The sequence below is a fragment of the Babylonia areolata genome, chromosome 11 (genome assembly GCF_041734735.1).
Source record: "Babylonia areolata isolate BAREFJ2019XMU chromosome 11, ASM4173473v1, whole genome shotgun sequence".
In the NCBI taxonomy this organism is placed as follows: domain Eukaryota; kingdom Metazoa; phylum Mollusca; class Gastropoda; order Neogastropoda; family Buccinidae; genus Babylonia; species Babylonia areolata.
In genome coordinates this window covers 8,787,577-8,815,287 of record NC_134886.1, presented here as the reverse complement: position 1 = coordinate 8,815,287, position 27,711 = coordinate 8,787,577, and the positions used below count along the sequence as shown (strand labels likewise).

The 27,711-nt window shown below is 42.1% G+C and overlaps 2 protein-coding genes across 8 annotated transcripts in view; one reads left to right on the top strand and one right to left on the bottom strand.

The window, feature by feature from the left end:
• LOC143287493 (EF-hand calcium-binding domain-containing protein 4B-like) overlaps nucleotides 1-6,364 on the top strand; it is a 109,167-nt gene extending 102,803 nt beyond the window's left edge. For all 6 annotated transcript variants that reach the window (XM_076595513.1, XM_076595514.1, XM_076595512.1 and 3 more), the window contains one exon: nucleotides 1-6,364. This exon is cut by the window's left edge and continues 1,732 nt beyond it. The gene's annotated coding sequence lies outside the window, so the exon portion shown is untranslated.
• LOC143287495 (uncharacterized) lies at nucleotides 1,077-21,335 on the bottom strand. 2 transcript variants are annotated; one of them, XR_013055970.1, is made up of 5 exons: nucleotides 21,229-21,335; nucleotides 20,003-20,295; nucleotides 17,390-17,470; nucleotides 9,651-9,804; nucleotides 1,077-7,517 (listed from the first exon to the last, which is right to left on the bottom strand). XR_013055970.1 is itself a non-coding variant. In XM_076595522.1 (5 exons), exons 2-4 carry the CDS (start codon nucleotides 20,162-20,164, stop codon nucleotides 9,712-9,714), a joined length of 336 nt encoding a protein of 111 aa, XP_076451637.1. In that variant the 5' UTR covers nucleotides 20,165-20,295; nucleotides 21,229-21,335; the 3' UTR covers nucleotides 1,077-7,517; nucleotides 9,681-9,711. The 2 variants fall into 2 exon arrangements, 1 of the variants encoding a protein (XP_076451637.1); XM_076595522.1 differs by having other exon boundaries at nucleotides 9,681-9,804.
• Between the last annotated feature and the right edge of the window lie 6,376 nt (nucleotides 21,336-27,711).

Here is a 27,711-nt window from a genome sequence, read left to right as displayed (position 1 = left end):
ACTGATGTGTCGCTGCACATGTGCCTTTTACTTTGAAAACATGTCTGTTTGGGATTGTTACCAAAGACCCTATATACATGTATATAGCATCTTTGCTGTTATATCCAGTAGTTGTGAGGTTCAAGTTGTGGATTTGGGAACATCTTTCTTCATAGGTAATATTCTCACAAGCTGTACATAGTTTTCAGCGTTGTGATTATTGTACAGTGAAGATGAGAGAGAGGGAGAGGTATTTTCTTCTGATTTTAACTGTACAATACTGTACTCAAATCCAGATGTAAGTTCTATGATGAACATCTGTCTGTTTTGGTGCGTACAAGTTGCTTTGTTTTGGTTGTATTTACATGGATTTGCTTATTGCTACTGCTGCCTCCATGTTATGTTGATATCACTTTTTATCAGTTGTGCTTGTTGATAGATTGTAATGAATGTTTAGTTTCAAGTCATCAGGTCAGACAGGACACCAGCGTCCATTGTAGAACCAGTGACAGGACCTACGATTTGCAGACTGAGACCAGTGATGATCAAAGTCCACTGTTTGATCCAACCTTTCCATCTGTTTGTTTTGATGTCATAAGCCATACTGCACCCACATTCCTTTGTGACTTACTTCCAATCTAAGTGTTTATGACTACTGATACCGATTCCAGAGTGCTGACAATTCATCTAAGAAACAGAAAACTGGACTCTTTCTCCTATTTTGGCCCAGTAGTACGGAACAATCTGCCCTTCTCCGTCTCTTGTGTGGATTCCCCAGTTCAGTTGATTTAAAAAGTCTTTCAAGACAAACCTCTTCCATTCCACCACCTTATTGACTAAATGCACTTCTTGAACTTCTGCTGGCTGTGTTTATGCATGTGTATTTGTGTTTGCTTGTGTGTGTGCATGCTAGTTTTTGTGTGGTATGCTGTACTTTATTGGATGCAGTATATTAACTTTTATTGCAAATCTCCCTGAAATGCCATAAACTCCCAGTCTGGGAGGTGTGAGTGTCAACCTGTATTTTATTATTATTATCATTATTTATTATTGTTGTTGTTATTATATCATTGTTGGTGTTGCTGTTGTCATTAATATTAGTTTTGTTGTTATTATTATTGTTGATGTTATTGCTGTTGTCATTATTATTATTGTTGTTATAATTGTTGTTGCTGTTGTCATTCTAATATTATTATTGTAATTGTTGCTGTTGCCATTATCATAATTATTATTACTGTGATCATTATTATCATCATTATAAAAAAATGATTATTATATGATACTGCCATTCACCAGTGTGCCCCTCATGTCTTGTGGTGCAGTTGACAGACAGAGAATGTCCATTTCATCAGAAATGTTCTCTGCACTCACCACTTGATGAAGTCAGTGGGTTGGTACGATGGCCAAGCGGTCAGACTTCCAGTCTCAGGTTCCTGGGTTCAAGTCCTGGAGGGTTAGAGGCGGAGATTTGTTTTCCCCCATTCCACTGGTTATTTTAGGGGTATTTTAATCCACGCCCCTGTGTTTATACATATCACCAGAGCTAAATATCCTGTTGCCCAAGTCAGCATTTCTCAAGTAATGAAAACATTCATACTTCATCCATCATTTTTCACATTATATCATTTGTCTCTGAAAAAGGGCTGTATGGACCAAAAATTTCCATTTTCTTGCAGAGATGATTATTCTGATTCTGAAATATGAATTTTAAAAAAATCCATTATCATGTTATTTTTAAGAGTTTCTTGTTCAAACAAGTTATGAATACACAAACACACCCGCCATGCATACCCAGAAAGTGGAGTATGGATGCCTGAACGGTGGGCTGAAAATGGTCTTGTGAATCAATGTTCACCAGTAGTGAAGATGAATGAGGGAACACAGAAGAAGATGAAGACAGGAAGTGTTCAGTTATCTACTTGGATGCCATTACAGAAACGGTTAGCCGCTGGACTTTTGATCCAAGGATCACCATGGTTCAAGGCCCTGTTCCAACATTGTGTTGTGTCCTTAAGAAAGGCACTTGGCTCCTATTTTACTCACTCGAGGCGTTAATTTCGATGGGGAAGTTTAAAACGGCGGAAGAAGATAATTTGGCCCTGCCTTCCACTGCCTTGCCCTTGACAAAGTGGATTTGAATTCCCTGCCCTGGTGGTTGTAAAAGGTCAGAGTGAATGACAATCTATAGTCAGACTCACTGGTTTAATATTACTTGGTTTAAACTTTTGTTTTTTTTGTTTTTTTTAATAATATATATATATATACAAAAAACAGATCAACTGTTTGATTGGATTGCCTGGTTTGACAAGTTACTTTGTTTAAAAATGCAAAATTGTTTTTTTGTTTTTTTTCCCCCGAAGGATCTGAACTGGAAGCGTAAAATTACCAGGAAAATATAAACATTTCATGCATTTCATGGAGTCAAAACATGCTGAATTCTATAGAAAACGATATCCTTACCATAAGCATTTTGGACACGACTCAGCTTATGATTTTTCTTCTTTTTTTTGCATTACATATGAAAAGTTACCCAAGGGAAATATTTTTCTACTGCATTATTTGAACAAAGTTACCCACAGGGAACTGTTATACCTGTGCTTGACTTTACCTTATGTTTGTTTACGTCCTCGTTACAATATTCTTACTATTGTATTTGTGTTCAAGATTGACATTACTGCTGGTCAGGTGTATGGATTTCTTTTACGACCTATCTGTTGTTTTTTGTCTTCTTTTCTTGAGTGTGCATTAACAAAAAACAAAAACAAAAAATCATTGTGCACAGTAAATACGAGGGTCATTCAATAAATAAGGTGAATTTTTCGGTATGAGGACTTCTAATACAGATAGAAGCTAGCTTTTTTTTTCTTTTTTTTTGTTTTACTTCTTTCTCACATGGATTTAATTTGTTTTGCAGATTAAAAAAAATTTTGAGAGTTTTGGCGATTAACAAAGATGGCCGACCAAGAAGCATGCTCCAGGATTGAACAGCGGTCAGTTATCAAGTTTTTGGTTGCTGAAGGGTGCAAACCAGTTGAAATTCATAGGAGAATGTCAACTGTGTATGGTGCCACATGTTTCAGCCGAAAAAATGTCTACAAGTGGGCTAAATTGTTTAAAGAAGGACGGAGCAGTGTTGAGGATGAAGACAGGCCTGGAAGGCCTACAGAAGTGAGGTCTCCTGAGGTGATCGAATCAGTCAATGACCTCATTCAGTCTGACAGAAGGGTGACAGTGGATGACATTGCAAGGACTTTGAGCTTATCTGTTGGGACAGCACACAAAATTGTCCATGATGACCTTTGCTACTCGAAGGTCAGCTGCTGGTGGGTGCCAAAGATGCAAAGCCTCACACAGCAGCCTGAATGGTGCAGACCATCAACGAGCTGGGCTGGGAACTGCTCCCTCATCCCCCTTACAGCCCAGACCTTGCCCCTTCAGACTTTCACCCGTTTGGTCCCTTGAAAGCGTTCACGAGAAGCACGAAGATTGAAAGTGACGATGAAGTCAAAAGTGTTGTGAGCGACTGGCTGAGACATCAGTCCAAAGATTTTTATGCTGAGGGAATACGGAAGCTTGTGCACAGATGGGAAAAGTGTGAGACAGTGCTGGGAGACTACGTTGAAAAAAAAAAAGAAAAGAAAAAAAGTAAGCTTCTATCTGTATTAGAAGTCCTTATACCGAAAAATTCACCTTATTTATTGAATGACCCTCGTAATTATGCCTTCACTTCAGTTTACAAGTAAAAACATTGAAAGAAGCATATGCAACTGCAGCTACCGTTGTGATTTACACTTCGGCAATAACCAAATGGTCAGCACATTGGACTTTCAGTCTGAGGGTCCTGGGTTCAAATCCTAGTTGTGTCTGGTTGGTGAAGTGTGTGGTTTTTTTTGTTTGTTTTTTTCTCCACCCCACCTCGGTTAACATGTATGCAGATCTGCTAGTGCCTTCATCCCTTGTGTGTATACACATGTGGAAGTAGGAACAAATACACACATTAAGAGATCCGGTTTTCCATGTTAGCGTTTGGTGGGTTACGGAAACATGAATATATCCAGCATGAACACCCCTGAAAATGTACTTTCTTAAAGTTAATTGTTGGGTGAAACAATCACACTCATAAAACTCACTTGTACATACGAACTTGTGAACGTTGGACTTGTAGCCCACGAATGGAGAAAGACTGAAAGAACCGTTAGGAAGAATAAGAGAAGAACTGAAGTGGCAACTGATTATTTTTTTATAATTGTTAGCCCATTTATTTTTCTTTTTGATAGTACTGGGGAAATTTTCCATTGTTTTTAGGTGTTTACTGTCGGGGAGAATAGGAGAACTGAAGTGGCAAAAGATGTTTTTAAATTGAATTGTTTTTTTTCCCCGCCGGAGTCTGCACTAGTTGGGTCATGGTTAAGTATGTGTAATTAAATGTTTGTTTTTAAATTGTTTATCTCTTTGATATATTTTTCTTTTTGGTAGTACTGGGGAGTATTTCCTTTGTTTTAGGCGTGTGTTGTCTGTGTGTGTGTTGTTGTTGTTTCATATACACAGGTCTATGCTATCTAAACAGTTTCTTATGCAATGTTTTGATCTTGTCTTCCATTTTCATACATATATATGCTTGCACTTTACTGTTTGTGACTGAAATTATTCAATAAAACCAATTCACCAGCCTTGAGTAATCGGAAGGATTGATGGTGGGATTGCAGTAGTTTCTTATATTCTTCACTTATGTACATGTACCCTAGTCTAGGTTACATCTTCATCGTCTCTTCTAAATTTGACTGGCTTGGTTATGTGGTGGCCTAGTGGGAATGTGTCTGCCTAGAAAGCGAAAGAATCTGAGCACACAGATGCGAATCCCACACTCAGCTGTATTTTCTCCCCCTCCATTATACCTTGCATGGTGGTCTGGACGGAAGTCGTTTGGATGAGATGATAAACTTCGGTTCCATGTGCAGCATGCACCTTGCGCATGTAAAAGAATCCATGGCAAGAAAATGTTTATCCCTGGTAAAATTGTGTTGAAAATCCACTTTGACAGGAAAACAATTACACATGCAGGCAGAAAAAAATGAGAATATATGGGTGAGCAGCACTGCAGCAATTAGCTCTCTGTGGAGACAGCAGTCCAAATTTTACATAGAGAAATCTGTTGTGACAAAGTGTTATACACTGCAATACAATATATAATACATGCTGCAATAGATCACGGTAAACAAGTTATTTCAGTCACTTAAAAGCTAATAGTTGAACTCATGAATTACACTGAATAACCCTTGGCATGGAAAGACCAAGAACGAGAGGAAGAAAGATAGAAAGAAACATGACATCCGATGTGCTGGAAAATAAAACGAGTATTTTCAGATTAAACAACAAAAAAACAGAAGAAGCTGAAACAACAGTGACCCACGCATAGAACACTTCTTTTTTCCATGTTTCATTTGTGAAAAATATCACTGTATCCAAATGACATAAAACACAAAGTTCCAAACTTTTTTTTTTACTTTTTTTATTTTGATTCATTCTGAACCAGCAAATGGCTTCCCATACTCCCCCTTGTAGGGGAAAAAAAATCATTCAAAAAGAATGAAAAAACAAAGACTTTTGAAGTTATCTAATTATGTTTACAAAATAACTGAAAAAAAGCAATGAAATTATCATTTTTTAAATTATTTGTTGATACAGTATATGCGGGAAAAAAATCCTTAAAGTAAAGTCATGAGAAAATATTCCACGGTACAAACCCAAAGAGCAAAATTTTCACACCATCTAATTTTGTGAACTGAAATCATATCCATATATCAGACTTTAATAACAGACGTGAAAATATGAACTGAAATCATATCTATATATCGGACTTTAATAACAGACGTGAAAATAATAGTCACTCTTGCACTTACATCAGTGATTTCTTTTTACCATGGGTGCCTTGACAAAATACTGGGTGACTCCATATTGCCACATGCGTGGCAAAGCTAGCACTAGCAGACTGAAACGAAACAAGCCATCTGCTTTTGAGCTGATGACTCGCTGTGCCTGATAACAGTATGCCTGCATTTCCGTTACAACACAGGAGCTGCTTATAACAGTTTCGCACAGCTGTTTCATGAACAATGTAAAAATTAAAAAAGCGTCGACCGTATATGCAGTCCTTGGAAAGCAAATTTTGTGCTAGGTAGGTCTGGATATTCAGTGGAAAAGAAAGAATTAAGGATTCCGCCCCACCCCCCCTAAATTATGTTTAATACAAGATGAACCTTACCTCACTTGGGTAAACACATAATTTTTCTTTTCTTTTCCTAAAAAAAAAATCCACACTTATACATGGTTCAAGTTTCATACGTTATTCCACAAAGTGGAAAGAAAACACACACACACACACACACACAAAACAACACCAAAATTGCTGGCACCATTAAAAATGTAACACCGGGCAATAGGATATGAACACTATCTTGCTGTTAACAATGTACAACATTCTCATTTCAATGCAAAGTCTAGCAGTAGAATGATCTTTAAATCACATATAAATATATTTTGGAATCTAAAATGGTTAATTATTTTTTGTTTGTCTGTTTCTAATAAATCAATGCAGGCTATCATCTCAACCACATTTGAATATGATGTAAAACTGCAGACCAACAGAGAGAAAGATAAGCACAATACAGCTCTCAACAATACTGAATAAAATTAAATAAAACAAACATTCACAAGAGTGAGTAAGTCAGTTTGAGGGAGTAATGCAGCTAGCAAATTATGAAGACGTACAATGAACTTTATAGGCCTGATGACAACACCAGAAATTGGGGTCACTTTCACACACTGAAAATGAATTTCCTCTGCTTCCCTATTCCTTCCTTGTCTAAATGTGATGCATGTTTGAATCATCATCATCATTGATGCTTTCTTTTTCTTCTTCTCTTTTTTCTTTTTTTTTTTTTTTTTCCAGCCAGCTACCCAAGGCTATATCTGGGCTGAATGCAATAATATCAATCCTGTAGAATCTGAAAAACAAAACAAAACAACAAGAAGAAAAAATATCCTGGAAAAAGAAAACTGGGCATATGTGCACATCATATTCATGCATATAAATCAAAGACATGTCTCTGACGTTGACCATTCTGTCCATGTTTTGTCAGAGGATTAAAAAGAATTGCCCTAAAAAAAAAAAAGCCAAAAAAAGCCAAAAAAAAAAAAAAGAAAAAAAGAAAAAAAAAAGCACTTAACAGAAGCAAAATTATACATAACTAAACCATTTATGATAATTGGCAGTGAAAACTCAAAAATGCCAGCAGGCAACTCACAAGTCCAAGGTACAAAACAGAATACAATACAATAAAAGAGCCCAATTATCAAGTCCAAAAGAAGACAAAAAAAAAAGAAAAAGAAAAAAAAAGGCTTTCTAGGAAATAGGCGATTGGACCAGCAACGCATAAAATTAATATAAAAGGAAGAGACCAGAAAAAGGAAAGGAAAAGAGAGCGATAGAAAAGATACACTTTCTGGCACAAATTTCCTGACAATGGTGACACCTGTATCTGAAACATAACGAGAAACTGACATGTTTACCTGGAAATGATTACATTTCTGAAACTGACTACAACTGTGAAAGAAAAGGAAATACATATATATATATATATATATATATAGTACAAACAAATGCACAAATGCAGAGCAGGCAAACTAAAATAGTTAAAGAAACTTGCAAAAATAATGAAATATTTTTCATGTTTCAATGAACATAAAATTCAAATCCAACAGGCAACATTGAGCATATGTCGAATTGCTGAGAGATGTTTTTCCTGAAAAAAAAAAAAAAAAAAAAAAGCAACCTCAAACCATCATTTAAAGATGAAAAGTACACACAAAAAAACCCATGGTCAAAACAATATCAGCAGTAGGCACCATACAATACATACATACATACATATATATATATATATATATATATATATATATATATATATAGGACAATAGAACAATTGATGTCATTTAAAAAAAAAAAAAAAAAAAATATATATATATATATATAATCTATCTATACATCTCTCTCTATATATATTTTATCTATCAATCTGTATTTATATATCACTTAACCATGTATGTCCAATCTTAATGTGTTGGTAGGATTTTGTTTTTGTTGATGCATGGAAAAGATGACTGTTGAATATTACAGGTCATAACTATACCTCCCTTCAATATTGTATTTCTCTTTTTGTCAGAACAGATTTCTCTGTGTGAAATTCATGAAGAGCACACCATTACACTACAGTGCCACCCATTATTTTTGTATTTTTTCCTGTGTGCAGTTTTATTTGTTTTTTCTACTGAAGTGGATTTTTCTACAGAAGTTTGCCAGGAACAACCCTTTTGTTGCCGTGGGTTCTTTTACGTGCACTAAGTGCATACTACCAACAAGACCTCGGTTTATTGTCTCATCCGAATGACTAGCGTCCAGACCACCACTCAAGGTCTTGTGGAGGGGGAGAAAATATCGGTGGCTGAGCCGTGATCCGAATCGGCATGTTCAGGTTCTCTTGCTTCCTAGGCAGACGCTTTGCCTCTAGGCCATTACTCCACTACAATATACTATTTATATACCACTTCCAGTTTTGAAAAAAAATTACTGTGTTTCTTTTCAATTGGGTTGAGAAGCTGTGCAATTCAAGAAATGTGTAGCGCCTGTTCAATTTGAGTTTAAGCTGAATGAAAATCTGGAGAGACACAAGTAGCAGTCCAATGTTGGACTGAACTCACTCCTCTTTCAATTTCACCAAGGTTGCTCTCACACTCTGGAAAATGAACAAAGATGTAAAAAAATCACTTCTCTTTTTATTATCATAGCACCATGCTGTTGTTATATCATTAAGCTACTGTTAGAATAATTACAATTCAACCTTGCCAGTGTATGGTGCTATATAAGTCGCCATATATATCAATATCAATCAGTAATCGGCAGTTGCTGGTACAGAGAACAGGAAAGTCCTGACACCTAGGAACACAGGGCATACAGATTCTTGCTCCAAGTCACAAGGGAATATCTACTGGAACACTGAAAACCGAACAGACACTGCATGATAAAAATTTCATCTAAAAGGTCTCGGTCTGTCTCCCACTTTTGCAAGATTTACATCAAAACAAACTGAACGAAATACTATGAACAAAATGAACCTAAAATGGTCTGGTGTTGCTAATGTCTGCTTTCTCTACTCAGCCATGAAGTTCTTTGTGAATTCCTGCTTTTGATGTGTAGATACGAACACAAAGACCTCCCACATCTTAAGATGTTCAGATTGACGCCATCATCAAAAATGAATGATCTAAAAAATGGAAAAATTAAAAGAACTACTGGCTGAAGTGAAATGTCAAATTGTTTTAAAATAACGAGACTTAAACTTTCTTTTGTGTGCGTGTCTGTGTGTACATGGCCTTTTGCATGAGCATGCGCATGTGTGTGTGTAAGTGTGCATGTGCATATGCTTGTAACTGTAAGCAAGCTTGTGTGTGCATGTTTGGCTGTTATGAGTAAAGCACAGGTATTCTTAAGGTTTCAATTTGTATATCTGAACAAAGATGTAAGGCTTGACCCAACACCACTAAAAAGGAAGGCCAGCAAGACTAGAAGTCAACACACAGACATAGAAACACACATAGACCACACACACACACACATGTATCATAAAACCGTCATGGGATCATACTGGCAGACATCATCATTGTGCAGGTGCGGTATCACAACATCTGTTTTAGCTTTCCACTCTGATGCAAAGACTTGAGCTCGGAGCAGCCACCAATACACTGACCATTGATAAACACCCTCGGCACCTGAAGACAAAAACAAAATCTTTAAATAAAATAAATAACAATAGCAATACATCTCTTTTTTTTCAGATAAAGAAAATAGATATTTCATACTACAAATACGGAGGGTAGGAACCATCAGATAGAGAAAAAATATGACAATGAGACCCACATTTGCTTTTGGAGACCATATTTGACAAAGGGGCCATGGCAGAGTGATCGGAGTTTGAGGCCCCATTTCGGCATGGTGTTGTGACACTGGGAAAAGTACTTTGCTTTGATTTTCCTGCATCTACCCAGGTGTGAATGGGTACCTGATTTCGGTTGGGATCAGTTAAAACAGCGGAAGGAGAGGAAAGTACCAGCACCCATCTCCACACACACACACACACACACACACAAATAATCAAATCACACTGCTTACAGCCCAGATGACTGCACAGGCACTGCTGTAGGGGTGAATACCAGCAAGTTCTTAAAACTAAAAAGAAACCATGATTTTCAGTTATAATAACCATTTCTTTATCATGTTATATTGTTAAAAATACTACTTCCGTCAAGAACAAGAAAAAAATGATGCAGTTGTATATCAAGTGATATAAATCAGCCAAACAGAACAAAGAAAGGGAAAGAAAGTCTTCTGAGCATAATCAAACAACTTACATCAAATCACTATACAGTCAAAAAAGTCCTGTCCAATCATGGCTTCTTACAAATACAACTAAAAATCTTCCAGATGAAAAGGAGGAGTTTGTATTATACTCCATGTTTGGTGTTAAATATACTTACCATGTCAAACTGATGCAAACTAGGCCTATTGGTTTGCTCTGCTTGGCCAAATTTCGCGCGGCTAACAGTGAAAAGATGGGCCCACCGCTCTCAGCCAATCAAACGCCTCTAAAAACTATAAGCGCTTAATCATTCCGTGGCCATGAACAAAAATGCCCCAAGAGAACCACGGCGGAGACGCGGGGACGGACGGGCGGGCATTCGAGTTTGACATGGTAAGTATATTTAACACCAAACATGGAGTATAATACAAACTCCTCCTTTTGGTGTCATATACTGTACCATGTCAAACTGATGCAGAATTTAAAGCAAATGGAGGAGGGCAACGCCTACTGGTTCATATGGGGAGCCCTTGTAACTGAGACGGCAGTGTTAGCCGCGACAAAGGAAATCCCCTTGGAACCGTCAGCCCTGGTCATACGGAAATTCCTGAGGTAGAAGTTGATGAAGGGATTCTCAGACGGCCAGAAGGCTGCCTCCAAGACATGCTGCGTTGGCACTGAGTGCTGGAAAGCAGCCGAAGTAGCTATGGCCCGCACTTCGTGTGCCCTGGGATGAAGACAGCTGATATCCCTGTGTGCATGAGAGTAGGCTCTACGAATGACTTGGGAAACCTGGCGGGAAATGGTGCCTGCAGCAATGTCTTTCTTGTAATTCTCATTGAGGGAGATGAGCAGACACCTCTGAGAAGAACGCCTATGGCGAGACCTATCCCAATAATATTTGAGACACCGAACAGGACAGGTGCCTATCCTCATCATCTTGGGCAAGAATATCAGACAAAGGTCTGACCCTCGGAGAGGGTGAAGGAACCTCAGAGTCTTGGTTCTTAGCCAGAAACTCTGGAAGGAAACGAATAGTGATGGAACCATCTCTGTGGAAGGCCAGATCTTGTGGCATTCCACTAAGCCCATGCAGCTCACTTCTACGACTGCCTGTGGGCAGCCACAGAAGGAAAGTGGTCTTGAGGGTGAGGATTTCAAAAGGAATAGTCCCCAATGGTAGGAAGGGCTGTTTTCGAATGAAATCCAGCACCAGGAACAAGTCCCAGAGGGGCACTCTTCTGGGGTCTCTAGCTTCCTTCAGAGGGGCACCCCTAGCCACCTCTCTGAGCAGGCAATCCGCTTCAAAGGCGGAACCACCTAGCTGTTTGCATTGTGGTACAGAAGGCAGACCTGTACCCTCGCACAGAACTAGCAGACAGGATGAACCGAGGAGCAGAGAGCCAGAAAGTTGGCCAGCTGCATGCTCGTAAGGTTCGTAGGGGTAAAGCCCTGAGCTGTACACCACCGCAACCATATCTTCCCGCGAAAGTCATACAAAGTCTCCGTTCCCTGCCTCCTTGCTCTGGTGACTATGGAGAGGAGGTCAGAGGAGGCAGACCCCTGGGTCAGCACAGCCGACACAGAGGCCGACCGAGGGGTCGAGGACTTCAATGGTGATGCTGACAGTTCCGACCGCACAGCAGCCATGCGTGCTGGTGGAGCAGTTGAGGATTGGAATGCGGAGTGCCCGAGCGAGGCTGCCTCAGCAGATGAGATTTGGTTTCAAGTTCCAGGGGTGGGAACATGTGTCAGGGACTGAAGGTCCGGAAACCAGGTCTGGGCTGGCCATTTCGGCGCAATGAGGATCAGCTGCGGGTGTTCCAATCTGTCTTTCCGTATCACCTTGGACAGAAATGGAAAGGGAAGAAACGCGGAGGCAATCAGACTGCTCCAATCTAGAGAGAGAGCATCCACTGCCCACGCTTCTGGGTCGGCAACCGAAGACACGGAAGTGGGAAGTCTCTTGTTGAACAAGGTCCACCATCGGCCGAAACCACTGTTCCCACACCCCCTGAAGGCTGTCCTTGTCCAGGGTGCACTCTGTGCGCATGACACTCTTGGACCTGCTAAGAGCATCTGCCAAGAAGTTGGTTTTTCCTGCTCAGTGTCTCGCTGAAAGTGCAATGCCCTTGCTGTGGCACCAAACGGAGGAGAGCCTCAGTCCGCATTGAGAGGTCTGCCGAGTGCGCTCCCCCCATTTGTTCACAGAACATGCGACCGTCGTCTTGTCCGTGAACAAGCAGATGGTCTTGCCAGTGGCCTCCCCCATGAAGTGCAGGAGAGTCCTGCGAACTGCCTCCAGTTCCAGAACATTGATGTGGCATAGGCGCTCCTCCGGGGACCAAGTCCCTGCTGCATAGAGTGAGTCCATGTGGGCTCCCCAGCCCAGGGAGGAGGCGTCTGTGAAGAGTGCCACCTGAAGAGTAGGTGGGGCTAAGGGCACCCCCTGTGTCCAAAGGGGGTGATTAACCACTCTGATCTCACCTCGAGGAAACACTCGCCCAGACATATCTGGGTATCCCATGGCTGAGTGCTCTGGGACCGGCGTAACCTCAGTGCCCTCTGGAGAGGGCGCTTGAGAACCCTGTCCAGGGGAATGAGAGGTGCCGTGGACTCCATCATGCCCAAGAGGGAAGAAAGTGTCTGCACTGTATCTTGGGAGGAGTGGCGCCAGTGGCTGAGGAGGCCTGCCAGACGGTCCCAGTGATCTGGCGCCAGAGAGACTATCATAGACCGCATGTCGAATCTCATCCCTAAGAAGTCGAAGGACTGACATGGGGACAGATCGCATATCTGCTGGTCCATGAGGAAGCCCAGTTGGGAGCAAAGGTCTAGAAGTCTGGCCGTATGACTCAGGCACAGGGCCTGAGACTGGGCCAGGATAAGCAAGTCGTCCAGGTACTCACAGAGACAAATGGATTCCGAGCGGACGATGGACACCAATTCCCGCACCACCTTGGTAGACAGGAAAGGGGCAAGGGACAGACCAAATGGGAGGGCCGGGAACTGGAACCCCTTGTCCCTCCACACGAACCTCAGGTACCGACGGGATGCCGAATGGATGAGTATATGAAAATAAGCATCTTCCAGATCGATAGAGGTAGGCCAATCACCTTGTTGGATGGTCTCCCGAATCTGTGCCTGTGTGTCCATCTTGAATTTGATTTTGGGGAGGAATTTGTTGAGGGGGGACAAGTTCAAAACTGGTCTCCACCCTCCCGAGACCTTTGGAATCACCAACAACCAGCCGTAAAAACCGGGGCCCGGGTCCGAGAGTTGAGATATAGCCCCTGAGGAGTGGGTGCGATATCTCTTTTTCTAGGACGCTCTCCTGCTCCGTCGAGCTGGGCACCTAAGGAGGAGGAGTGGATCTTTAGAGGGGGGAGATCCTCCACCCAAGACAGCATGTACCCCGACTCTAGCACCGACATAATCCCGTCGTTGAGTCCCAGAGCACACCACTGATGTGCATGCCGGGACAAGTTTCCTACTTGGAGGGGCTGAACGACTGGCGGTGCTGAATCGGGGCCCAGTCATTGGGGGTGCTGCCTTCTGGCCTTGGGCATGGCCGGTCGGCTTGGACAGACCTAAGGTGGTTTATTCCTCTGCCACTGATTCGGCACACGCTGCCTTGACAGGCGGCGTGGTATATGGAGGGGCCCTGGTGGCCAGTCTCTTCAATGGCATAGAACCCTGGAGCCCATGAGAGGTGTGGGTCAAATATGAGGCCACCTCCCTGTTTGTCTCTGCCCTGTGGCTGACAAAATGGGGCGGGAACTGGCCGAAGAGGGAGTGCTGCTGTGCTGGGATGGACCGCAGGGCAGCCCTCTCCTCCACAGGAATGTTAGAGAGGCTGAAAATGGCATCACGCCGCGCTAGCACAGTATTGAAGTGAAGGCTGGTAGCTGTGTCTGCAGCTGCCGTGAGACCAGATGCTACCCTATTGCCAAAAGCGTGTAACCTCTGGTCGGTGAAGAGGCCCGGCGGGACAGAGGAAGGAGACCCCTTGTCCTGATTAACTGGACACTGTTCCCACAGCTCATTGGCCCTGTGAAGGAACGTGTCGAAGGTGTACGCCGTGGAAACCTCGAGGGGGCAGCAGCGGGCCAATTTGTCCCACTCTGCTAACGTTTTAAAGGATAGGTTAGCTGAAGTGGGGAAGGTGGTGCGCTGTGAGACCAACATCCTGTCCTGTGCGGAGGGCTCTGCTCCGCTGTAGGCAGGGTGGTCCTGTGTGTACCAGGACCACAACCCTCCCTTGGAGGAATCTTTAAGAAACTTTCCCGGGGAAAAGGCGCCCGGGGCAGAGAGGGACTCCCTGCCTGGAGGAGGGATGGAAGCAGCACCCCTGACAGTGCGGGCTGACTTAATAAGCCATACCTGCACCATTTCTGGCACTCTGAGTTGCCTTGTGGTTCTGGAGTTAGAGTCACATGGCGTAAGGAGGGTCAAGGGTAACAAAGTAGCCTGAGGGACTGATTCGGCATACGTGGCCCTATTGGTGAGGGTCAGTTCGAGCTCGGCAAAGTCCGAGTTTGGTTCAGGCTGGTCCCTAGGGAGGCACGGGCTCAATCTGTCCCCCCTGGGATGTGGGCGAAGAGTGCTCATCTGCTTGTTCGTCCTCATCCGAAGACAGGGGCTCCCACTCTTGTTCGCAGTCCATCCCCTGCTGGGTGCCATCCCAAGTGGATGTACCCACTGGGGCGTCCTGTGAGCTGTGGTCAGCCCAGCGGGATAAGCTGGGACGATCCCGAGCCGGGACCATGGCCGCCACTGTTATGTCCTTGACACCTGAAGCGGGTGGGGAGCGTGTGGACCGTAGGTCCAACCATGCTTGGGATGGTGGGTGCCACACCTTTTCAGAGAGGGCGTCCCTGGATGCAAGAGTGACCCACGAGTGCTGTGTGGGGACAAACACCCACTCATCTCACTGTAGGACCGAGGGCTGGGCAGGTGGGGACTGCCGGCTCCGCCGGGCCAAGTAGGGCCCCTGAGCAGCCGTCGGTCCTGACAAGGAGGCCGTTGTGACCGTGGTGGTCACCTGTGGGTTGACAGAGGCCCGATTTGTGGACAGAGTGGCAATATTGGTCGAGGAGCTCGACCTGACCGACAAGAAGTCGATCCCACTTGTCGGGGCTGTGTGTGTCACCCTGTGAGATGTGCTGGGTTGGGTCCGGTGGGGAGCAGACAAGGGGCTGGCCCTTGGTGCTCCCGGCCACCCAGTGTGCACCCTAGATGCGCCCCAGTACGGGTAGAATGGGGGTAACTACCCGTGGGCACCAGCCATACTGTGACCCAAACCCCAAGGGTCACTGGTGCATTGACCTCCATGAAGGGAACAACCTGGCCAAGTCGGAGGGAGGTCAGGTCCGACTTGGGTGTCAGTCCCGCCCGAAGACGAGCGGGCTGACTGCCCGGAACCGCCTGACACGCACGGGCCTCCCCCAGCAGGGGAGACCGGCCGGATAGCGGGAAGACCTGCAGAGCAGGTTGCCACGCGCCCCGAATCCCCTCCCGTGGGGAGACTGGGGTGGCTTGGCCCGGGGTGGGCAAAGTAGAGATCCCCCCCCGGAACCAAATTTTTCTCCCCCCCCAAAAGGAGGTGGGGGAGGGGGGTCAACAGAGAAGGGAGGAGGGAGAACAACAATGGGGCACGCGAGGGCCGTCTCCGAGTGGGGACCCGGGTAATGGCCGGGCGCGGCCTCCCCTCGGGAGTCCGCGCCTAGCTGCGAGTCCCCACAGCACGGAGATGACTTGCCATTCACCCTTCTCCCTGCCTCGCGCTGGGACACCTCGGGAGGCGACGCTCGTACCTCTTTCCCCCCCGGTCCCCTTCATGACCGTTTTACTGGTACGAACGTCGCCTCCGCGATCAGCGTCTAACGACGCATCGCCGCGGTCCGTATCGGGAGGAATCATGAGCTCCGGGCCTGGGAGAGTCTCTTACCGAGTCTCAATCCCAGCATCATGATTCCCTGCCTTCGTGGTATGGCACACGAGGCATGGAACCTGCGCTTAGGCACCCAGCGAAAATCCGACCCCCAACAGAGAAAGGAAAGACCGGATCGACTTAGAGGCAGAAAAAATCGAACGAATCGAGGGTGCCGAGTCGAATTGAGTACACAGAATGTAAGAATACAATAAACACAAGCCGCATGCAACAAAATAAGGCCAAAAGGATACGCTGAACAGCCGAAAAAAGCGTAAGACGAGACAGAGCGTAAACCTGACAAGATGGCGTGGAGAGCCTTGGCCAAAGGAATGATTAAGCGCTTATAGTTTTTAGAGGCGTTTGATTGGCTGAGAGCGGTGGGCCCATCTTTTCACTGTTAGCCGCGCGAAATTTGGCCAAGCAGAGCAAACCAATAGGCCTAGTTTGCATCAGTTTGACATGGTACAGTATATGACACCAAATACTGTTTTAACCGAACCAAGTAAAAAATCTTGGGGTTCCTCGGAGTCTCAGTTTACCGTAATTCCAGGGGGCCTCAGGCTACCATTAGTGGGTCACTCTAATGCTGCATATTCTGATCAAATGGCATTGCAACCCTCATACAATGGCAGGCATGCTTTCCAGTCATAATGACTTAACTATTGCATGGCTGGTGTATTTCAAGGACCCTTCTTTAGAAGGCAAAAATCCCAGAGTCAGTTTTCTTCTTTCTCCTATCTCGGCCCGGTAACATAGAACAGACTGCCTTTCACAGTCTGTCACCTGACTTTCCCAGTTTGGTTAAAAAAGCTTCTCAAAATATTTCAATGTTAACAACTAGTGTGCTTCTTGAACATTTGCTGGTCATGTGTTTGGGTGTGCCAGTGTGTTTGCTTGCATGTTTGTGTGTGCACACACTTGTTCTTGTATGGTGTACTAGATGCTTGTCTGTTTACAACATTTTATGTCACACGGCATGAGCTCTCTGCCTTGAAAGTGTGAGTGTCAATCTTATCAAAGATAAAAGAAAAAGAAGAAGAAAAAAAACAACAAAAAAACTCACAGTGCGAGCTTCCGTAATCTCTCCCAGAACGTTCTGCAGTGCCGTGCCCTCATTCATCCTGTCCAGTTCATATACCTTCACCTGCACCCAGTCATGCTTCAAAATCATCGTCATCATCATCATTACATAATACTCATTTGGTGCAGCAAACTCCCATTATAATGGGCTCTAAGCATCTCATACACACACACACACACACACACATATATATATATATATATATATGTATATGTATTATATATATGTATATCACTATATGTATATACAATAGCACATACAGTCAAGAAAAAATAACAGCAATAACAATAGATGGTACAACAGACCACAAATGTATGAACCAGCACACCAAAAATCATAAAACATGCCCTACGTGCACACACATGCATGCTAGCATGCAATCACACAGTAAACACTCATAAGCACAGACACACTACATGGAGAATTCAGTTGAGGGAGAAAAAAAGGAGAGGGGGAGGGGAGCTGAGGTGACAGACAGACTACGTTTCATCACATCCTTTGGCCATGTTGATGAGGTAGGTTTTTCAATTTGTTTTGAAACTAGGAGAGCAAAGCTGGTGAGTGACATTCTACGTGTGTGTGTGTGTGTGTGTGAGTGAGAAAGAGATAATTATCATAATAATTTTAATGTTTTATATGTGTGAGAATGTGGGAGGTGGGGGCCTGGGTTTATACATCTGGGGCTGTATTCAAGACAACAATCATTTTGCCTGAAGGCATGTTACCCTTGACAGGTCAGGGACCCGCGGTTACAGTTTGCCTTGGACCAAGTTATCTTTGAATTCATGAAACACAAAGTGCACTCAGGCAGCTAACCCGTGGTCTATAAATAAAAATCCTGGGGATTCCCTTCTGCACATGCTCTTTTACTTCACACCGCACTACAGTGTGTAAAAAAACAAAAATACAAAACAAAACAAACAAAACAAAAAACACACCAAACTTCTGTGGCAAAGCAGCGATTTGAGTCAGCAACTTGTCAAATCTAAGGGCCACTTTCACATTCTGACACACTGTCCTCTCTGTTTTACAGCTAACTGCAAAAATGAACTAAAATAATGGAGTCTGGATTCAAATATTTCTCTGGAATTAATGAATTTCGATGATCTGCAAACTTTGGGCATTCCAAATCTTATCATCTGCAAGTGCACTCACTTCACAGCTACATGTAATTCATAAGGATAACATCAAACTATCAGAGGCCATATTCAAGACTGGTCTCTCCGCAAAATGCCCGTTTTCCCTTAAAATAACCACTGCAACAAAAACATTCGCCATAGTTACCTCTACTTTGTGGTCTGTCACCCTTGGCAGAGAGTAAGAGTAAGCTGCCTCAGGGTTTGTAGAACCACAGGTAGGTTTTTGTGTTCCTGATACTGGATATTGCTAACCCTCAGGCAGTTTGCCTTGCCTCAGGCAAATTACCCGCAGGCACACAATTAACCACAGGCACGATGGTCTCTTGAATACGGCCCCTGTTGGTTGAGGGTTGGGCATGGGTGTCTGTAGTAATACTACAATGAGACTGCATATGCCATATTGTTGCATGTGCATCATGATCTGTGTGTATGACTATGTACATATACATGCGTGAGTGACTGTGTGCATTTACAGGCTTGTGTGGTTATGCATGTATTGTATTTGTATTTGTGGGTTATAAAAAAACAAAAAAACAACACAGCCCATTTTGATCATTTCAATCATTTGCCTTCTGTGTATAAACTTTTTTTTCTCATTATATTTTACTGTATTTACTGATTTGTTTATTTTATAGAACACATTCATGAGTGGTCAAAGCACTGGACTTTCAATCTGAGGGTCCCAGGTTCAAATTACGGTTACGGCTCTTGGTGGGTTAAGAGTGGAGACTTTTCCCACCTCCAAGTCAACAGATAAGCGCAGCAGAGCTGCTTGTGCTTGAACCACCTTCAGGTATATGCGCATGCAAAAGATCAAATACGCATGTTAAAGATCCTGCAGTCCATTTCAGTGTTTGATAGGTTATGGAAACAAGAACATACCCAGCATGAACCCCCTAATCCCCCAAAATGGAGTATGACTGCCTTCACATTGTGGGAGTAAAAACAGGGATACACGTCAAAGCCCAGTCACGTATATGACTAAGAGTAAACATGGGAGTCGCAGCCAACAACCACAGAAGAAGTTTATTTTATTCAATCTTTTTATCAACGTTGTAGACAATCCTAAGGTTGGTTCTCAAGGCCAGACCAGCACAGATCTGCTCCCAACTTTTTTTTTCTTCTCTCAAAGTCAAAGCAGTTGTGGTGTCACAAATATACATGGATCTGTCTGACAGCTTTGACTCTTCCTTGAAACTGGAACTGGAGTGATTCTTTGATTTCTCATTATGATTATGAAAGCCTCTTATTAGTCTTAACCATCTGCCTGTCTGCTTGTTTTGTGGAATTGAAATTCTAATGAAGTATTGATTATGGGGCCTTTGAATCTGATATCAATGAATTTATATAAAATAAATAAATAAACAAATAAATAAATAAATAAAATTCAAAAACTAAATAAATTAAAAAAGGGAAAGAAAGGGGAAGAAAAATGTCTGAAAATTGTGAAACTCACTGGCACTCCGAGCTCTCCAAAGATATTCTTGGCGACATTGCAGTATGTGCACGTCGTCTTGCTGAACATGACCACAGGGTTTGTTTCTACTGTTTGCTTCACAAACTCTGCTTCCTGGCTGCTGGGCAGATCAATTTGGACGGTGGAGCTTGTCAGTCCCATACTTGCTGGTGATAACCTGGCTGGTGGATCCTGGACCTCTTTTAAAATGGAGTCACTGATCAATAATTGTGTTTGCTGTTGTCAGTTGTCTTCTGATGCAGGATTTCCCGTTCTAAAATGAAGAAGAGGTGCTGGAAAATTTCAGTCATATTTAAGTATTAAAAAAACCACAAAAAAACAACATGTTTGAGAGATGCATGACATTTGGTATGTTTATAGGATTATAGTTGCTCCTTAGAATCATCAGAAAGCTTTGTTGTTTTTCAAAATAGCAAAAAAACCAACCCCCCCCCTCCCCTAAAAAAACAACAACAAACAAACAAAACAACAACAACAAAAAACAACCCCAAACAAACACACACAAAAAAACCCAACAACAAAACATCCTAAAATGTATAAATATAGATCTATGTTTTTTTTGTTTTTTTTTTTGTTTGATTATTTTTTATCTTTAAAATCAGAAACACATTACTGATTTTGTAAGGGTCTACTTTGCAAGTTTGACCTTTTGTTTATTTCAACATATTCCCAGACAACATCCAACTCCTAGTACATGGGAAATCAAACTGCTCACAAGCAACTATTTCAGATGAAAAGGCCTGACCAGGTGTTGAGTTTATACAAATGTCAGATATAGATATCTGCTCCTTTATTTAACTTCTCTTTTTTTTTTATACAGCTGAAGTATTGTAGCACCTGATGGTGTGCAAAGTGCGCGCACAGGCCACCTTCAAATTTTAATCCCATTTACTTTGCCATAATTATATTCAGTTTGTGCATTTTCATGATATACGAAAGAAATAATCCAAATATAGCAAGAACAATATGATGTATATAAATCAAAGCGTGCAGATTAATCCACAGGAACTGCACCACATCTGCTTAAGTGAGTAGATACCTTTTCATAAAGTAAACACTTCGCGCTGGTCAGGCCTCAAAGTCATCACGAGCAAAGCGTTCTCGAAAACTTTGAGTTGAGGGAAACCGTACATGTGAGAAAAGATGTTTTCCAAAATACGGCAATCGAAATACCATGCTCCTCTACATGTATTCTGTTCTCTTACCTTCAGATTCTCGTTAACAAAAAACACCAATGTCCACACACGCGTACACAAAGACAACAACAGGAACGGCTTCGCCAAATTGTTACGCAACGGAGAAATGTAAAGGGTGTTCATTCACAGAAACCATGTTAAGTGCTCTCCCTTCTTTCAGTCATGCCTCGGGGTTACGACAAAAACATCTCAGTGGTTTCGAGAAACGAGCTGTAGCCAGGGAGCAGCAAAGTAAAGGACTTTAGATATTGTGACGGTTCAGTCACCAAAGATCAGTCCGGATGGGAATACATTGTAACGCAATATGGAAAAAAAAAGCAGAATGCCTTGTCACAACTTTCAGCCTGACAATGGAATTTGACTTATTATTTTTTAAATAATTATTATTATCCTGTGGTTATCTCTGAAAACGTGAGTGACACATAAGAATATGGCTGGCATCCATCAGCTACAGTCGCTGCAAATCAAACACGCCGTAATTCTGACTCACTTCGTTTTTAATTGCAGTGAGTTGTCAAAGCTCGTGGACTGCAAATGACTCGGGAAGAAGAAGAAGAAAAATACAATACTTGAAGATTTAAAAAACAACAACAACAAAATAAACAACAACACACAAACAAACAAACAACAACAAAAAAACACACACAAAAAACACACACAAAAAAACACAATAAAACATTCAAAATGTCTGACCAACACACGAACCCAAACTGAACATGATGCGCTGGTCACTGCCAGGCCTTGCTGAGAACCTCACCCCTATGTAGGTTCGTGTAAAAAAAATAATGAAACTAATAGATACAACGAAATTATACAACCAAATAAATTAAATAAACAAAAACACACAAAAAGGGAACGATTCGCAGAAGGCCAATGGCTGAAACAAAACCAGTAAGGACAAAGATGTCTGGCGGCGGGGCTACAGCCACTCACTGGCAGTGACACCCACGCACACCCACACTGGCACAAGGGTGCAAACACACACACACACACACAGACACGCAACACTCTGCATGGTATACCTGATTGACGTTAAAACTGATTAAAAAATTTTTATTGACGTAACATGAATCTCAGTGCACTATCTTGAAACTTGGACGAGGAGCCCACAAAGTGATTTGAGGCAATGTGCGGCAGCATCTTGATGCAAAATGGTACATCATCAGTAGATGCCGGGTAGGCCTACTGCTCCGGACATGCAGGTTTTGAAGAGAAATGAGCGAGCCAACATGCAGCGACTTGCTGGTAGTGCACTGAAAAACAACAGATCGAGCGGCCTTACACTGAGACTGATCTGTGAAGATCTTAAATCTCAAGACTGAGTTAAAAGAGTACACGAAAAATAGTTACAGGAAGTTCACACAATCAATTAGAATTTCCTTTTATTCTAAAAACGATAGAGTGATCAGCCGAAATACTTAGAGCCACCAGTTACACACCTTGTCCAATCCAATTAACAATTGAACACATATTTCTGCAAAATGGAACAGTGTCTCTCGATCTGGGCCTTCCCAAATACAGTGGACTGAACAAGCTAGACTCCATACCTTCGTGGTCTCGGAGATCTTTTCCCACCCATTTTGCCACATTTGTATGGATTTGTGTAACCGGCACAGGATGGCAAAACTATGGCAGTAAGTGTATGTGCGCGTATGTCCAGGGAGTGTTACGCGCGCTCGCTCGCATGGCGTGCCTGCGTGTTGGTGTGAGATTTGACCCCTTGTGCGTGTGTCAGGGTATATCAGTTGCAGGAGTTGGTGTGTGTGTGTAGGGGGGGGGGGGGGGGGGTTGGTGTGTGTGTGTGTGTGTGTGTGTGGGTGTTACGGGGGTGGAATGTGATTTATGTACTTGTGTACGGAAATTTATAAGTGGCAATGAGCGAGATCAGTAAGATATATAGTAGTCGTAGTCAACAAAGGGGTTGCAAATATATGATGCAGAAAAATCCACTTTGATAGGAAAACGAATCATCGCAGACTCCAAAAGTGCATTGCATAGTTTTCCGATCTGAAACTGAAGCGACTGACGTACTAGTTTGGTGCTAGATTTGATGCTGTGGGCTGCATGCCCTTTTGACGTGATCTATAAATCATCTCAAGCCCCTGTGGGAATGGCGGGGGCTCATGCAGCTACAAATAAAATCCCCAACTCACTTCTGTAAATTTTGTGTCAGAAAGTTCCTCTTTCTCATTGCTTTTAGTCTCGGCTGCTTTTTTGTTCCTCATCTTTTCCCCTTTTCTCATTTTCTACCCTAGAGGAAGGCCTATATTCACCTTCATATTTCATTCAATTAGAAAAAAAGAAGAAGACATTTTTGTCTTCATTCGTGTGTGTAACAATTGAAATCATTGTCACTGGTATCTAGTAAGAGCTCGCCTGAACGGACTTCCCCTTCTGAGTGGTTTCGCAATTCTCTGATGCGACAAAATGATACTATGATAATAGTAATAATGATAATAATAATGATGGTGATGATAACAAGACGAAGAAAAAGTTATATGTTCAGTAAAAGGACTTTTAAAAGCCAAGATAATTTGCAGTCCTCAACTTCTTTTCTCTTTTCACAGCAAACACAAACGCGTTCAGTCTACCCCAAACTCTCATTTATTGTTGAAAAAAGAAGAAAAGAAAAGAAAAGAAAATTCCAGAGAGAGAAAAAAAACAAACAAACAAAAAACAAAACAAAACAAAAAAAACCCATTTCCAACCACGAGTTCCGTTGTTTCACAGAAACCCACATCATTTTGCCCTCATCTGCACAGCACTCTGACGGTCGGTCAGCTCAACAGCCGGTGGTTCTGCCGTTTGCTCCTTCTCCTCCCCCACCTCCCCCCTGCTGAAGACGTTGTACATGACCACGGCGGGCACGATGATCAGCAAGCCTCCGACAGTGAAGCTGGTGGTGACAGTCCACTCGGGCTGCCAGTGCAAGCCGTCACCGTGCCGGTCCATCCGGAACACTGTCCAGAACAAGGTGGCCAGAGGGGTGACCATGGACTGCACGATCATGGCGAACACGGCCCCTTCAGCTCTCTGGATGAGGAGTAACTGAAACAGGTTGGTCAGGCAGTAGGCCAGGATGTAGACCCAGCCCGTGACAGCCAGGCCGTGGCAGGACTCAGAGCAGCTGAAATGGCAGGCCATCTGTCTCCGCATGTGGCCCAGGGCTTCGGCAAGGGAGCTGGCCTGTAGAAACACGTCCACACAGACAGGGGTTGGGTGTGTGAGATGGCTTGTCTGAAATGACCAACAGGCGGACTTGTAGTTTATTTATGTTGATAACGATAGATTTTAATATCATATAATTATGTTGTGTTTTTGGCCCACGTGTGTGCTAAACACAATGGGAGTCTATATGATAATTCTGTGTCTCGGATGTATGTGTATCCGTACGTCTCTCTCTCTCTCTCTCTCTCTCTCTCTATATATATATATATATGTGTGTGTGTGTGTGTGTGTGTGTGTATGTATATGTGTGTGTGTGTGTGTGTATGTATGTATATATATATATATATGTGTGTGTGTGTGTGTGTGTGTGTGTGTGTGTGTGTGTGTGTGTGTGGAATACCTTAACAAATTCTTTTTTTTCTCTAGAAATACTTTGTCGACTTAGGAACAAGGAGAAAAAAACGACAACGAAAAACAGCATTTTCCACATATTGTAATCATAACGACAATGTACTCCTCGGAAGGGCAGAAAAAAATCATAAAATTACCCAAATGTTTTCACAAGCAGGTTACTGTTACATTGTTAATTCTTAATCACCAAGCTTAGCACTTTTACCAGAAATACAGTCGTCTTCAAGATCAATTAGCATGGGTATTCCTCGAGGATCTATAATTTCCCCACTTTTCTTCAACATAATAATGTATGATTTGCCAAAATATTTGTCTAGATCTATAAATCTCGCCCAATACGCTGATGATGTAGCAGAGCGACTGAACGTACCTTTGCGGAAGAAAACAGGCTTGCGTTATATCAATCACATTAACAATTCATATCAGTCAGAAGCCCCCCTGCACCCCACCCCCCCACCCCCCAAAAAAACCAAAAACAAAACAAAAAAACAAAAACAAAACAAAACAAAAAAACAACAACAAACAAACAAAAAAAAACCCCCAACCAAAACAACTTTTCATCTTGTTGGAAAAGAACTCTTCTACATATCTGAAGTCAAATTCCTTGGTGTTTATTTTACTCCTAAGCTATATTGGAAGAAACATCTAGAAAACATGATATCAAAAGCAATGAAAAATTTAAATTTTCTTTAAATCGTCAGTAATCAACCTTGGGGTCAAGATTCAAAAACACTTATTCATCTCGCTACTGCACTGGTAAGATCTAGATTGACGTATAGACAAGAGGTATTTTTCTCTGCTCCGAATGCTTACCTTAAAACCTGCAAAGCCAGATAGCAAAGTCATGAAGTTCTAGGTGTTTCGTTTCATACGAACACATTATAGTCGAAAAGAGCTGCAGGAATACTACCTCTCAATGAATTAAGAAAGCTTGCTGGGCAAAATATGTAATTAGAGCAAATGCTACAGAAAATTCTGTCAGTCTGACAATCTTTTTTTTCAAAACGAGCGAAACAGAACAGAAATCTAGAAACTATTTCTACATTCGTGTCAGATACTATTAATCAATCAAATGTAGCTCCACATAATGAAAAGTTGCTCCGATTGTGAGCACTTCACCAGTTCCATTATGGGAATTAACTGGAGCAGCTTTTGACATCCACTACTGTGACATTCAGAAAGATGAAAATTCCAATATTTTAGCTTCTCGAGTCAAATCACACTTGTCTGAAACATACACCCACCACTTAAGAATATATACAGACGGTTTTGTTCTAGAAAATCAGTTTGCTGGTTTTGGATATACAATTCTTGCTTTGAAAATTGAAAAGTCATATCATATTGGAAAGGGCTTCTCAATTTTTACAGTTGAATTAATTGCCATTCTTATGGCACTAACATAATTGATCTGCCCCCAAACTTGATTAATGTTTTATTGTGTGTTGATTCAAAATCAATTCTGCAGTCTATCAAATCAAGTTGTACAAACATTAATTAATTAATAACATCATTTTAAAAATAAGATTTTTGATTGACTGTATTCAAATGAGAGGAACTAATACTGAAATGTGTTGGATTCCTTTACACTGTAGGCTTATTTTTAATGAACGTGCAGATCATCTTGCAAAACTTGAAGCTGAAAACGCTGTATATGCAATTGAACTTCCTCATCGTTTACCATCATCTTAAAAGTGTAATGTTGTTGAAAGAAATATGTTAGATTCCTTTCTGTCTTTAGAAGTTAACACTTCTGTCTTATTGAATGCTAAAAGAACTGGCAGGGCTGTTAAGAGCATGGCATCTAGGTTATTACTAAATGCCCCATATACAAAATATTGTGAAAATATTGAATGTATTTGCAAGGGTCGTTAAACGGTAGACCACGTTTTAACCCGCTGTTTAGAAATGAAACCTTTTTTGCCTCCAGAAATTACTAAACACGTGTTACCAGTTTCAATTCTTTTTTTTGGAAAAAGTTCTGTATATCAAAATATTCTTTATCAAAGTTAGCTAGTTATGTGTTAAATAACCCAGTTGGTTGTTTATTGTAGGTTCCCACATCATCCTACTTACAAATAATAATCTATAGAAGTACTGCATACAATATTTAATCAGTGATTAATTTTCTGTCCTAATCCCGCTTCCCACATCCCACCTCACACACACACCCTTCCAATATTATGTTTTTCTTTCTCCAATCACTGACACCCACCCTCCCCATTTTGCATTTTGTACTCTATCTTTTCCACATTCTCTCTCTCTCTCTCTCTCTCTCTCTCTCTCTCTCTCTCTCTCTCTCTCTCTCTCTCTCTCTCTCTTTTCCTTCCTCAATCACCCCCCTCTCGCCTACCCCACCCCCCTAGGTCCCCCTCCACCTCAACCGCCCCCTTTTCAGTTGAATATTTCTTCCCCTGCCATTGATTTTCACAAATGGTGATTTCTGATTAATCATAGTACTAATCACCATTACAATAGAAAAATAATAATACAAATAATAATACTAATGATAATATCGTTTATTTTCAGTCTAATATCATCATCTTAGATGAACAGACTATAAATGAATAAACGAACTGACACAGCGGAAAAAAAGTTGTTTAATCATTTCTAGTTCAAATAGGAAGTTCTGCATAGTATGGAAGTTACATTGATGCATTCATTTGCCAGGTGCAGCAAAATACTTACTGTACCAAGTAACTGGTCATCAGTCTGAATATACTACGGAGATTTTTTTAGACGCATTTCACTCATCTTAAACATTAGATTTAAAACTGTGACTCAAGGCATAGAAAGGTTATTGTGTTTCACACTCAGTGTGAAGATCTTGTACGTTCTAATTTCGTCCAAGTAATCTTTTTCGGAAAATACTGTAGTGTAGATTTGTTTATGAATACTTATTTTCATGCATGTGCG

Coding starts and splice junctions, on each gene's coding strand:
- LOC143287495 (XM_076595522.1), bottom strand. CDS start 20,164: ATGGGACTGACAAGCTCCACCGTCCAAATTGATCTGCCCAGCAGCCAG. Junction 17,471..20,002: donor TTGGAGAGCTCGGAGTGCCA/GTGAGTTTCACA, acceptor GACTGGGTGCAG/GTGAAGGTATATGAACTGGA. Junction 9,805..17,389: donor AGATTACGGAAGCTCGCACT/GTGAGTTTTTTT, acceptor TTTTGTCTTCAG/GTGCCGAGGGTGTTTATCAA.